This window comes from Vespula vulgaris, chromosome 3 (assembly GCF_905475345.1).
Source record: "Vespula vulgaris chromosome 3, iyVesVulg1.1, whole genome shotgun sequence".
NCBI classification, from domain to species: Eukaryota; Metazoa; Arthropoda; class Insecta; order Hymenoptera; family Vespidae; genus Vespula; species Vespula vulgaris.
Genome location: NC_066588.1, coordinates 203202 through 214328, shown reverse-complemented (window position 1 = coordinate 214328; position 11127 = coordinate 203202). Strand labels below are relative to the sequence as shown.

The 11127-nt window shown below is 41.2% G+C and overlaps 2 protein-coding genes across 7 annotated transcripts; both read left to right on the top strand.

The window, feature by feature from the left end:
* Positions 1 to 38: 38 nt before the first annotated feature.
* LOC127062230 (putative sodium-dependent multivitamin transporter) lies at positions 39 to 3515 on the top strand. 4 transcript variants are annotated; one of them, XM_050990064.1, is made up of 9 exons: positions 39 to 185; positions 294 to 673; positions 1134 to 1262; positions 1347 to 1568; positions 1635 to 1975; positions 2101 to 2438; positions 2564 to 2781; positions 2876 to 3132; positions 3216 to 3515. In XM_050990064.1, the coding sequence occupies exons 3-9, from the start codon at positions 1143 to 1145 to the stop codon at positions 3505 to 3507; spliced, it is 1788 nt and encodes a 595-aa protein (XP_050846021.1). In that variant the 5' UTR covers positions 39 to 185; positions 294 to 673; positions 1134 to 1142; the 3' UTR covers positions 3508 to 3515. The 4 variants fall into 4 exon arrangements, with proteins under 4 accessions (XP_050846021.1, XP_050846020.1, XP_050846023.1 ...); XM_050990063.1 differs by having other exon boundaries at positions 72 to 673; XM_050990066.1 differs by lacking the exons at positions 39 to 185; positions 294 to 673 and adding an exon at positions 737 to 943.
* Positions 3516 to 3674: 159 nt separating this feature from the next.
* LOC127062229 (sodium-coupled monocarboxylate transporter 1) lies at positions 3675 to 11041 on the top strand. 3 transcript variants are annotated; one of them, XM_050990060.1, is made up of 9 exons: positions 3675 to 3822; positions 7555 to 7899; positions 7965 to 8190; positions 8295 to 8362; positions 8448 to 8743; positions 8827 to 9045; positions 9144 to 9327; positions 9388 to 9687; positions 9758 to 11041. In XM_050990060.1, exons 1-9 carry the CDS (start codon positions 3808 to 3810, stop codon positions 9998 to 10000), a joined length of 1896 nt encoding a protein of 631 aa, XP_050846017.1. In that variant the 5' UTR covers positions 3675 to 3807; the 3' UTR covers positions 10001 to 11041. The 3 variants fall into 3 exon arrangements, with proteins under 3 accessions (XP_050846017.1, XP_050846019.1, XP_050846018.1); XM_050990062.1 differs by lacking the exon at positions 3675 to 3822 and adding an exon at positions 5299 to 6300; XM_050990061.1 differs by lacking the exon at positions 3675 to 3822 and adding an exon at positions 6353 to 6929.
* Positions 11042 to 11127: the final 86 nt, after the last annotated feature.

Below are 11127 nucleotides of genomic sequence, written 5' to 3'. Positions count from 1 at the left end.
CAGTTCCATGCAAAATATCATCAAATATTGATCTATTGATTTGTTGATAAACGAGTTCACGAACGGATCGCTTGACCATTATTACGCGTTCTACGATGTTTGCTTTACGCTCACCTTCAACGTTTCTTATTGAGAGAACAATAACTTATATTATTAGTGTGTTTTAACGATGATTCAGATAGCAGGTATAATTTATTTCTTAACTCGGACATATTTTGCCTTGAGAAGTTATCTTTAAAGAAAATAACAATTAAAACATTTTCTTTCGATATTCACTGTTCAAACAATGACAGACCAACGAGCCGGCAAAATTCGATAAAAGGATTTATTCAATGTGAACGTGGATTTACGTCTATAGAAGTGGGAGTAGTGCACATCTGTGAACGCGATAAAAATCAAACGCTATAAATGGGATAAAAGTCGAACACGTGCGTTAGTACGCGCGTGGCTTTGCGCGAGTTACGTTTAGTTTTGTCCTTTGTATACTTTGGTGTAACGTGCTCGTACGTATCCTCGAGGAAACAATAAATAAGATATGAGTTTGTTAATATCGTTTATATGACATTTCGTCCAATCTTTGGAATTTCCGTGCCTGATCCAATAACAAGTTTTTACTCACCCTATACGCTGTGTTGTGTTTTTACACATCTATACAAATATTACATCTGTACAGGTATTTATATTAGATTTATATCAAATCAGTATAGACGGTACGAATGTCGGAATAAGATTTTCCTTTTTAGAAACGTTCTCTGCGATTACGCGTTTGCGAGAATTACCACGGAAAGCAATGAATAATGATCTTCGATTCACTTTGATAGAAGTGTCTTTGTCAAATCTTTTTAACTTCTTGCCGGCGTCGATATTGATTTTATCTCTTTCTTTGACTTCAATTTTTTTTACAACCGATTAGATAAAGTTAAATTTTACGAGATTGATTAAGGTGATGTTAATCATCTTATATCTTACTTTATCTTACTGAAAATTAGTAAACAAATAAGATATTTAAGCTAGAGATATAATAAAGCATCAGACGTATTAATCTTATGAACAGTTCTAAAGCTTGTTTGTACCTTATTATTTTCATAAAAGTATAATTTGTTGGTTAATTGACTTGCAACTGTAATTTACAGATATTCAATATGGTAGAAACAGCGACGTTAGGATGGGCCGATTATACAGTTATATTTATCATGCTTTCCATAAGTATCGGTATCGGTATTTATTACAGATTTAGCGGAGGCAGACAAAAAACCATCGAGGTAATTAAAAGTATATCTGTTAAAAATTTGTGACATCTATACTCATCGAATGGGAATAATGAAATGTTACGTTTTCATTCGTAGGAGTACTTTATCGCAAGCCGATCGATGAGCGTTATTCCTGTTGCCATTGCACTCATGGTCTCGTTCATGTCGGCTATTACTTTGTTAGGTGTATCATCTGAAAATTATTATTACGGAACACAATTCGTAGTTATAAATTTATCATACCTGATAGGTACGCCTATCGTTTGCTACGGATTTTTACCAGTGTTCTTTAAGCTTCAAGCGACAAGCGCATACGAGGTAATTATTATAGCTGGATAAATTTCATTTTATATAGTAAATTGCTTAAAAATTAACATCTTTTAGTACTTGGAAAAGCGTTTTGGGGTTAAAACTAGGATGATGGCTAGTTTTGTGTACTGGGTGCAGTTGCTTTTATATTCAGGAATTGTACTTTACGCACCTTCCTTAGCTTTGGAAGCAACTACGGGAATTTCTAAATCTGGAAGTATCGTAATAATTGGACTAGCTTGCAGTTTTTATTCTAGTATAGGAGGCATTAAGGCTGTCTTAATAACAGACGTATTTCAGAGTATACTTATGTTCGCTTCTGTAATCGTTATCATTATTATAGCCTCGTACGAAATAGGAGGTATAGAAAAAATTTGGGAAATTGCCAAGATGGGACAACGGATAGAATTCGACAAGTACTACCCTTTAAATTATTCTTTAATGTTCTATAGCGTATTATTTGATAAATTTATAATCTCTCTATATATATATATCATGAATAATAAAATATCTTTATCACTGATTAAAAGTATTCTTTTAGCATTTCTATACATCCAACAGAACGACATACCTGGTGGTCTCTCATTTTTGGTGGTTTGGCTACTTTTTTGTCCTTATACGGAGTAAATCAAGTTCAAGTGCAACGTTTATTAACCGTTAAAAGTTTGAACGATGCGCAGCAAGCGTTATGGCTATCTTTGCCTATTTTAATGTTGCTTTCAGTATCAACGTGCTTCTCCGGACTGTCGATGTACAGTAAATATTACAACTGTGATCCTTTAACAGAGGGAAGAATCTCTTCTATGGATATGTTAATGCCATTATACGTAATGGACACTATGCATTATTTACCCGGATTACCGGGTCTTTTCATAGCAGGTAAATATTATCGATAAATAACAAAGAATATATAAAAAAGATGAAGTAATAAAATTAATATAAATTAATCGACATGTTCATACTCGTGCGAGTAATTATCTTTTCTTTAACGTATCTTTTAAAAGGCATTTTCAGTGCCGGTCTCAGTACAATATCTGCGGCTTTAAATTCTCTGGCAGCTGTTACGTTAGAAGATTACGTCAAACCTGTATATAGTCATTATACCCGCAAAGAATTAGGTCCTACAAGTTCGGCCACCGTTGGAAAAATGATTGCGCTCGCGTATGGATTAATCTCTATCGCTTTGGCTTTTCTCGCTGAACTTTTGGGAGGCGTTTTACAAGTACGCTAATTCGCTTGAATTATACGGGTTTACAATCTTTTTTGTTTATTGGTAATGGAGAAATAATATAATAAATCACTGCTGTGCGTTGTAGGCAGGATTGACAATATTTGGCGTCGTTGGTGGTCCACTTTTGGGAGTCTTTACATTAGGTATGACTAGCGAAACCGCAACAGAATCAGGAGCTATAACGGGAATGATACTATCACTCGTTTTTCTCTTGTGGATCGCTTATGGACAACCTAGACCCGTTCCTCCTAAGTTAGTACTATCTAAGCATGGCTGTGATGTAAATACAATAAAAAATATAACCTTAAACGCTTTAGAAGGTTCGATGAAATTATCTCCTCAGTAAGTAATATATTTTAATTAGTATTGCAATATCTTAAGAGAAACAGTAGCTCTTGAAAGGAAATTCTACATATCTGTTTCAGAAAAATCGATGATACTTCCTATTTTTATTTATATCGTATATCGTACATGTGGTATGCACCACTTGGGTTCCTAATTACTGTTATCGTTGGACTGCTAGTCAGTAATGTAGTCAGGTGCATGTTTAGACGAACTCGAAAAGAGTTAGATCCTAATTTGTTTTTTCCAGTAATCGGAAAACGATTACGCAAGAAACAATCTCTTCGTATCGAATGCAGCGAATTTACGGAATATAATAAAGTACAAGGAAAATATAAATTTAATGTTAATGCTGCATCCGATGAAACGATTTGATAAAATTGGTACAAGTATCTAATATCATTGATTTCTATATACTTTACATAGGTTTTCTTTCTTATACAGGTTTCCGCACAGAGGAATCTAATTCGCGCGTAATATACGTATATTTTTCGATCCGTGCAATCGTCTTCCATACATTATCGTTATACTGCCAATTTACTTACGTATATCTTTTTAGTTTTTCTAAATTAAATATAGAAAAATGAATTTAGGATGGAAACAGTATGCCGTTTATAAGTACAAAGTACAATAACCAGTTCCCATCGCGAGGCCTATCGGAAACTTTGGTCCAATATGAATGCACAAAAGGCGAGTACTACTTATTATTTATACGACAGAATCTTAATTTTATATGTCGTTTTATAACGTCGCATCGTCCTACCATTCGACGCGAGAGTATTAATATAATTATTTTATTTTTGTGGGAAAGGTTTATATCGTGTCAAATCGAATATGAAAATTGTAGAATGTTGAGATGATTAAACTGATTTTATGCGATAAGAGCACGCACGATTGTTACAGTATTGTGAGTATCCCTAAAAAGAGAGCGAAATAAGACGAGATGCTTTGTTCTCGACAACATTTCGAGAACTTCGCGTATCGAGAAGGAGAGATACGATGGTCGTAGAAAGTTGAAGAGAATGGGTGCCGATTTCATCCATCGCCATGTGTCTCCAGATCGAACCACCGTCGGTCGGTTGAAACCAGTTTCAATTTATACGAGCTGCTGCAGTCCGATCGAGCACGGGGGCCCTTTTTAATTATTTTTCCACTGAAAGAGAACGGTCAAGTATGACAGCGACACTCGGACATATTTTCTATTCGTAGGACGGGCCGTTATTCGTTAGTCGAGCAATTAATTAATCAAGGCGTTACCGCATCCGAGTCGGATCTCCTTGTCTCCGTCTATTATTCGTCTCTTTGTCAGGGTTGCTGCTCGTGATCGAGACGATCGCACCTTTCTTCCTTGTATTTCCTACCCCTAGCTCCTCGGAGCATTCGTCTATCGAAAATTCATTTCCATCGCTCGCGCCTAACGTCTTTTTCGATACTACTTTTGATTACGACTAACCAATACACGACGTTCATTGGTATATCAAAATAACGAGGCGACGGGGACGTTTACAAGAAGTCTTGGAGGTCTCGCTCTGTTTGTTGTGTTTCTAGACGATCGTTGTTAGTCCTGCTTGCCCTCACGATCTTTAGCCGCCGTTTGGCTTTATAACTATCTGTTGATCATCTTTCACGAGCGAGAAAGAATATCTTTTCTTTTCATTTTCGAATGTCGGATACATACGTACACAATAAGAGTTAATCGCGAGCGCGTCAAGAGTTTCATTAGATATATCATCTCTTCTCGGGAAAGGGGTGAGTTCGTTTCGTCCTTTCTAAGTCGACTCGACCAAGTCGTGGGCATCGATCGTATTCGTAGTTCGTTACTCGATCTTTCCGACGACGCTACTCTTCGCGATCGGGCTTTGGAGCGCGTGAGTTAACACCGGCCGCACGTTTGCACGAGCTTCGGAGTGAGATGCGACCGTTCGAGAGGAGGGTACATTTGGAGACGACGAGCCTAATAATTTCGCCTTGACTCAAATGGATCGTTGAGAAAATGTTTCATTTTCGTTTCACGTTTCTCGCGAGTAAAAAAATGTTCGAGCAAACGAATCGCAGGCTGTTTAGTCGAATCAGCAGATCGCCACGTATACGATCCAATGATGGGTACGTAGCGCGATGAAATCGTAGAGCTTGCACGACGCAAACACGTGCATCGAATTACGCGACGTCGACGTGCTCCTGTATGCGCCTCTAATTCTCTCTATGTGCCTTCTAGTTTACATCATTTACCGATTATTAGACGAGCCTTATGACGACGATTAGTTATAGATCCGAACGAAGCGAAAGATTTGACGAATTCGGTGTCACGATGCTCCCAACGTGGATCTGCGCGTGAAGATGGTTTCGATATGAAATATAAAAGCAAAGATCGTGGAAAAACCAAGTCGTTTTGGATTGCGTCATTAGTAAGGCAACATCTTTCCGTTCCGTCTTCTCCCGGTACTCCGATGTCCGATCGACACGAGAGACGATACCGCGAAACCAAGAGGGAAGAGATCAAAGAGCACGATCGATCCTTCGCCGGACTTAATTCGAGTTAAACTTAGTTACGTTTCTATCCTGAAAATCGTCGAATCGAGCTCCTTTCATCGCTCCTCGTCACGGAAGAGTCGCAATAATTGTTATTATTTACGAGCGTCGTTACGATGTACCATCGACGGGACCCACGCGCGCGCACGCACGACACGCGGGCGCGCGCGCGCATACACACACACACACACACACACTTCATACGGGTAGAAGGGGATGCAACGTATAAAGGCGCTCACATGACAATTAAAACGGCCAGTCTTAAAACCGTTCTCAGTTTAATCCGCACGACTCCTAACGTCTCGCGATCCCTTACCTTTTCCTTGACTTTTCACGAAAATAAAATTAACGACGACGCGATTAGAAAATCTTTCGTTCCCGTAATCAAGGAGCGAGAATACGTACCACTGATCGTTTCGTCGTGAGAAAGAAAGAGAAAATTCGTTTCACCGGCAGTTCCTACTTCGTATACATATATGCGCTACGTCAGGAAAACGAGCAAGATCATACAATTGCAATTTCGTACGTTTTTGCTCGAGACGCGTGACTAGCCTACGCGAAAAAGAAAATTTATCCTCGCGTAAGCGGAATCGAGGAACTGGAGCTGATTCGTTGCTCGTCATCCTCGACAGGCAAGAGGTACGTGAAATTTACGCTTATCACTAATACTTTACTACTCCGTAGTCCGGTGATTCGCGTTGTAACCAGACGCTCCGTCGGGGTTGCGTCTGGATTTTAACTCGGACGAAAGATCGTTCGCGCGACGCGGAATAACGAAACAAACTGACCAATATTCGCTTGGATCGCCAACAGTCACTTTCGGATTATCTGGTCCTTAAAAGAGAAAAGAGAGTAATCGGTTTCTACCAAAGACTTTGGCAGATTTCTCCCAACGATGGTCGAACGATAGCCGTTGGTCTCTAGGCGATGTCGCCGATGACGCGAACTCGACTCGGTGGCGGGGCTAAAAGATTCATCGCGGTGACAAATATGTTTCGTTCTTTTTTTATGTCTGTTCTTTACTCTTTCTTCTTTCTTCGTTTTTTATCTTGTTTTTATTTTGGCTTTGATCGAATCAGCATTGGCCCGTTTAAAGAGATCAAACGGTAAAGCGTTACGTAATTGCCGGACAATGATTTCTCGATGCGGCATTATAAATACAGAGAGCGGTTCGATAGTTCGACGATCACGTAAACCAGAGTCGATTCGATCGGATAAAAATCGATGGTAAACGCGCTACAAGATCAAGGCTGCGACCGATGTCAAGTGTAAGGATCAATTGGGACGCGTCTAAAACGATCTACCGTCAATTTACGCGCTCGATTCCCGATAGAATTCGATTCATCTCTATTGGGCTTTTCTCCATTGACGTAACAACTATCGTTGATCGTTTTTCCGATAACCCATATTTTTCTCGGCCTGACAAGCATCTCGCGCATGCAAATCGTCGATAGCACGGCACGAGTAGAATGATCATTTTAACGAGGATTGGTCCGAAGTTCGTCGATCGCTTCCATAAGTCATCGCTCGGACGATACCTGACGTTTACGATCTCGCGTCGTTGAAAGCTATAAGATTTTAACGTTCTCATTCGTCCAAGGTAACGACGACGATCGATCTAGCGCTCGAACGAATCCTCGGATCCGGTATGCAAAGTACATCAAACAAGTAAAAGAATGTTGATTGAGAATGTGTCAACTCGTACGCCTTTTAACGATCCGCGTTACGAATCGCGTTAATTAATGGTTGGATCGATGACGCGTACCAAGCAATTCAATGTCAAGGTCTTTCGACGGTCGTCCAAACGTAGGCGATACGCCGCTCGGCGTAAGATCGAAAGAAAAAAAGAAGGAAAGAGGAAAAGCCTTTGACATCCGATGCTTCCTTCGACAGGGATTCGAAAAAATGCGGCCACGTCTGTTCGTGCTCTTCCTCTTTCTGTCGGCCTCGTCGGCGGAGCAACGACGAACCGATGTAGCCGAGGACAATTGCGAGAACGATCGGCCGTTCTTACTTCATTACTTTTCCTGGGCCGATTACGCGGTTCTCGGCTCGATGCTACTCGTATCCTGCATGATCGGCACCTTTTACGGTTTCTTCGCGAAGAAACAAGAAACCAGCGAGGATTTTCTACTTGGTGGCTCCACCATGGGCACTTTTCCCATGGCCATGTCCCTAGCCGCGAGTTTTATCACGGCCATCGAGCTCCTTGGGAATCCTGCGGAGATGTACGCCCAGGTTGGTATTACACGGGCTCGACGAGTCCTCGGGACTGCTTACCGATCGTAACTTTTGTGTTTCAGGGCACTCAGTTTTGGATGACGTGCCTGGCGTTTGTTTTAGTGGTACCGATCACTTCTTACCTCTATCTGCCAGTTTACATGAAGCTCAGGTTGACCTCGAGTTACGAGTACTTGAATTTACGCTTCGATCGACATTGTAGATTGCTCGCAAGCGGATTGTACATGCTTCAAATGATTTTTTATACGTCAGTCGCCGTTTACGCGCCGGCGTTAGCTTTAAGTCATGGTAACTTTCATCTCGACTTCTTCCATAATCTTTATTATCCGCCATCCATTATTTTTTTCTAGTCACGACGACGTAGATTAATACCTTTTCTCGTTTTCGCGCAGTCACAGGCCTTAATACTTACATAGCCGTTACTCTAGTCTACTTAGTCTGCATATTTTACGCCTCGCAGGTTGGTAACAAGCGCATTTATTTAATAAATTTCGACGAAGGTCCAAGAGATCCGAGATCACGCGCGTACTATTATGCATACGCAGGGTGGTATGAAAGCTGTAATAATGGCCGACACGTTTCAAGCAGCCGTTCTCCTAGGATCTCTCTTCCTTATAGTCGGCTTAGGTTTATCCTGGGCAGGTGGAAGCTCGCTCGTCTGGGAAGACAATCGAAAAAGCGGAAGGATGGAGATATTCAATATGGATCCGAGTCCAACGGTGCGACACAGCTTTTGGAGCGTCGTCGTCGGTGGTACTTTCTATTGGACCACCATGTATTGCAGTAATCAGGCTTCCGTCCAAAAGTATCTCAGCGTTTCGAGCATCTCTCAGGCCAGAACGTAAGTCCGATTCGATCGATCAGCGGATCCGAATTCAAGTTCGATCGTTCGATCATTCCTCATACGTTTTTTTTGTATTTCAGGGCCTTGTGGGTTTCCAGTTTCGGAATGATCGTGATATACACGATCAATTTCTTAACGGGCATGGTACTTTATAGCGTTTACAAAGACTGCGATCCGCTTTCGGCCCACTACATAAGCGGCTCCGACCAAATACTGCCCCTATACGTGATGAATCACTTGGGCAGCCTTCGCGGTATGCCCGGTCTCTTCGTCGCTGGTATCTTCGCAGCATCCTTGGGGTTAGCATACTCGAATCGAACCGTTATTAACGCGCTCAACCTTTACATACGTATTTCGCGTCCCTTCGAAGTTACTCAATTTCGTTTGATCGGTTTAGAACGGTCGCAAGTGCTTTGAACTCCTTGGCCGCGATCACGTGCGAGGACGTTCTTCAAGGACTTTTCAACATGGAGTTACCAGCACGGAAGGGAGCGACTTACGCGAGATGGATCAGTATATTTTTCGGCGTCTTTGGCTTCGCTCTCATCTTCGTCGTCGAACGTCTCGGTAGCGTTCTCCAGGTAGACCGATCGTTAAAGGGTTATTAATCGTGCACGATTGATCGATTTACCGATCTTTAGGTCGCTCTGTCTTTCAATGGTATGGTGGGCGGAGTTACCCTGGGACTATTCTCTTTGGGGATGTTCGTACCGTGGGCCAATGCCAAGGGAGCCATGTCAGGTGCCCTCGCCGGTCTGACGATAGTTCTGTGGATCGGATTAGGAGCTCAGATCGCTATTATCAACGGGCAGATTCGTCTGGAGAGTAAGCTCGTCTCGACGGAGGGCTGTACGTGTTTAAACGACACGATACCGACGACGATCGCGTCGACCGACCTTCCCGAGGGAAGCAAAGATTTCGAGATATCTTCCGTTTACAGGGTAAGCAGACGAGGACAACGACCGTTTCGTGATTTACCTTTATCACTTATTTGTTTCTTTCTTTCGATAGACGAGCTATCTCTGGTATAGCGCTATCGGTTGCATTCTGACGATGGTAGTGGGTTTCGTAGTCAGTCTCTTTACCGGCCTACAAAATCCGGCAGAACTCGATCAGGATCTTCTCAGTCCACCGATCGCAGCCATATTTCGTTTGCGAACGAAGACACGAGCGAACAGGAACGTTCAAGGTGTTGCGAACTTTGGCCTGGAACTCGACGATGAGAAAGCGGACACTCGTAAGAGTCCGATGTGATCGTCTTCGTCTTACTTGGAACGTTAACGCGAAGATAACGGTCTTACGCGTACCGATAATATTTGTATAGATTTTCTTGATCGCGGGACGAGTCACTCGGGTCATTGCTCGGTTACAAGGATAACGCGTGGCTTGTTCGAACATTTATTAACAAAAAACAAAAAAAAGAAAAGAAAAAAGAAAAAAAAAAGCAAGACTTTAGGAATCTAGTGACTTCAACCTGTTATTGAGAAAGATCTAACGAACTTTTGCGATAACGCTAAACGATAAGTGTATCATCTAACGAGTAGACTATATCTTAAGACGAAACGGTTGTACGAATAGATTTAAGCCGATCGTTTCTTCGATTTGACAGCTACGCTAATATTATTTTTCGCTGACTAATTTCGTCGTCGTTTTGCTATTATTATTATTATTATTATTATTATTATTACTATTACTACTATTAATCTATTACTCTGTTAATATTGTTATTATCGATATTATTTAAAATGATCTTGCCCGGCAGGATGTGTATTTTCTGGTATAAACTCAGGTCGACGGATTCGTCGTAAAAAATCTTTCCGGTATTTCTTCGACTTTCCTTCTTTTCTTTTATTATCGAGATTTTAAAAAGAATTTGTAACATTTCGATTCGTAAGTCCCTCGTAGGTAATAAGGCACAAGCTCCTTAATCCTTTCCTCGAACCTCCTCGCACAACCGATTTCGAAAGAAATAGCAATGGATTTTCATCGTCAGGTTTCAAGCGTAAGCACCTTCCACAAGGAGAGAAGACGAATATGTCGAGTCGATCGATACGCTCGTCGGAAACTATCGACAAATGATATTGATTTTCGTCCCGTTTGTCGGCTCGATTTTGTCGATGTACTCGTTCGAAATGGAGAAGAAAATGAAAAATACAGCTATTAAAAGTTCGACTATGGCTGTCCGTTTATTTTATTTTTTTTCTTATTTTTTCTCTCATGACTTTACCGACGGATTTTAGACCGTCAAGATTTTCTAATGTACCTTAGTTCGTTGAATAAATACACGGTCAAGTATTTTCTTGATTATTTCGTTGTCCATCATAGAAAAAGAGGAAGAAAAGGTGCGAGCACCTGCGCTCTTCTAAGGTACGTTCGTGAAA

Bases quoted from the DNA above. Each gene is read 5' to 3' on its own strand.
- LOC127062230 (XM_050990064.1), top strand. From the start codon at position 1,143: ATGGTAGAAACAGCGACGTTAGGATGGGCCGATTATACAGTTATATTT. The intron at 1,569-1,634 runs GTAATTATTATA...AACATCTTTTAG, and splicing joins AAGCGACAAGCGCATACGAG to TACTTGGAAAAGCGTTTTGG. The intron at 1,976-2,100 runs GTACTACCCTTT...GTATTCTTTTAG, and splicing joins CAACGGATAGAATTCGACAA to CATTTCTATACATCCAACAG.
- LOC127062229 (XM_050990060.1), top strand. The intron at 8,191-8,294 runs GTAACTTTCATC...GTTTTCGCGCAG, and splicing joins GGCGTTAGCTTTAAGTCATG to TCACAGGCCTTAATACTTAC. The intron at 8,363-8,447 runs GTTGGTAACAAG...ATGCATACGCAG, and splicing joins GCATATTTTACGCCTCGCAG to GGTGGTATGAAAGCTGTAAT.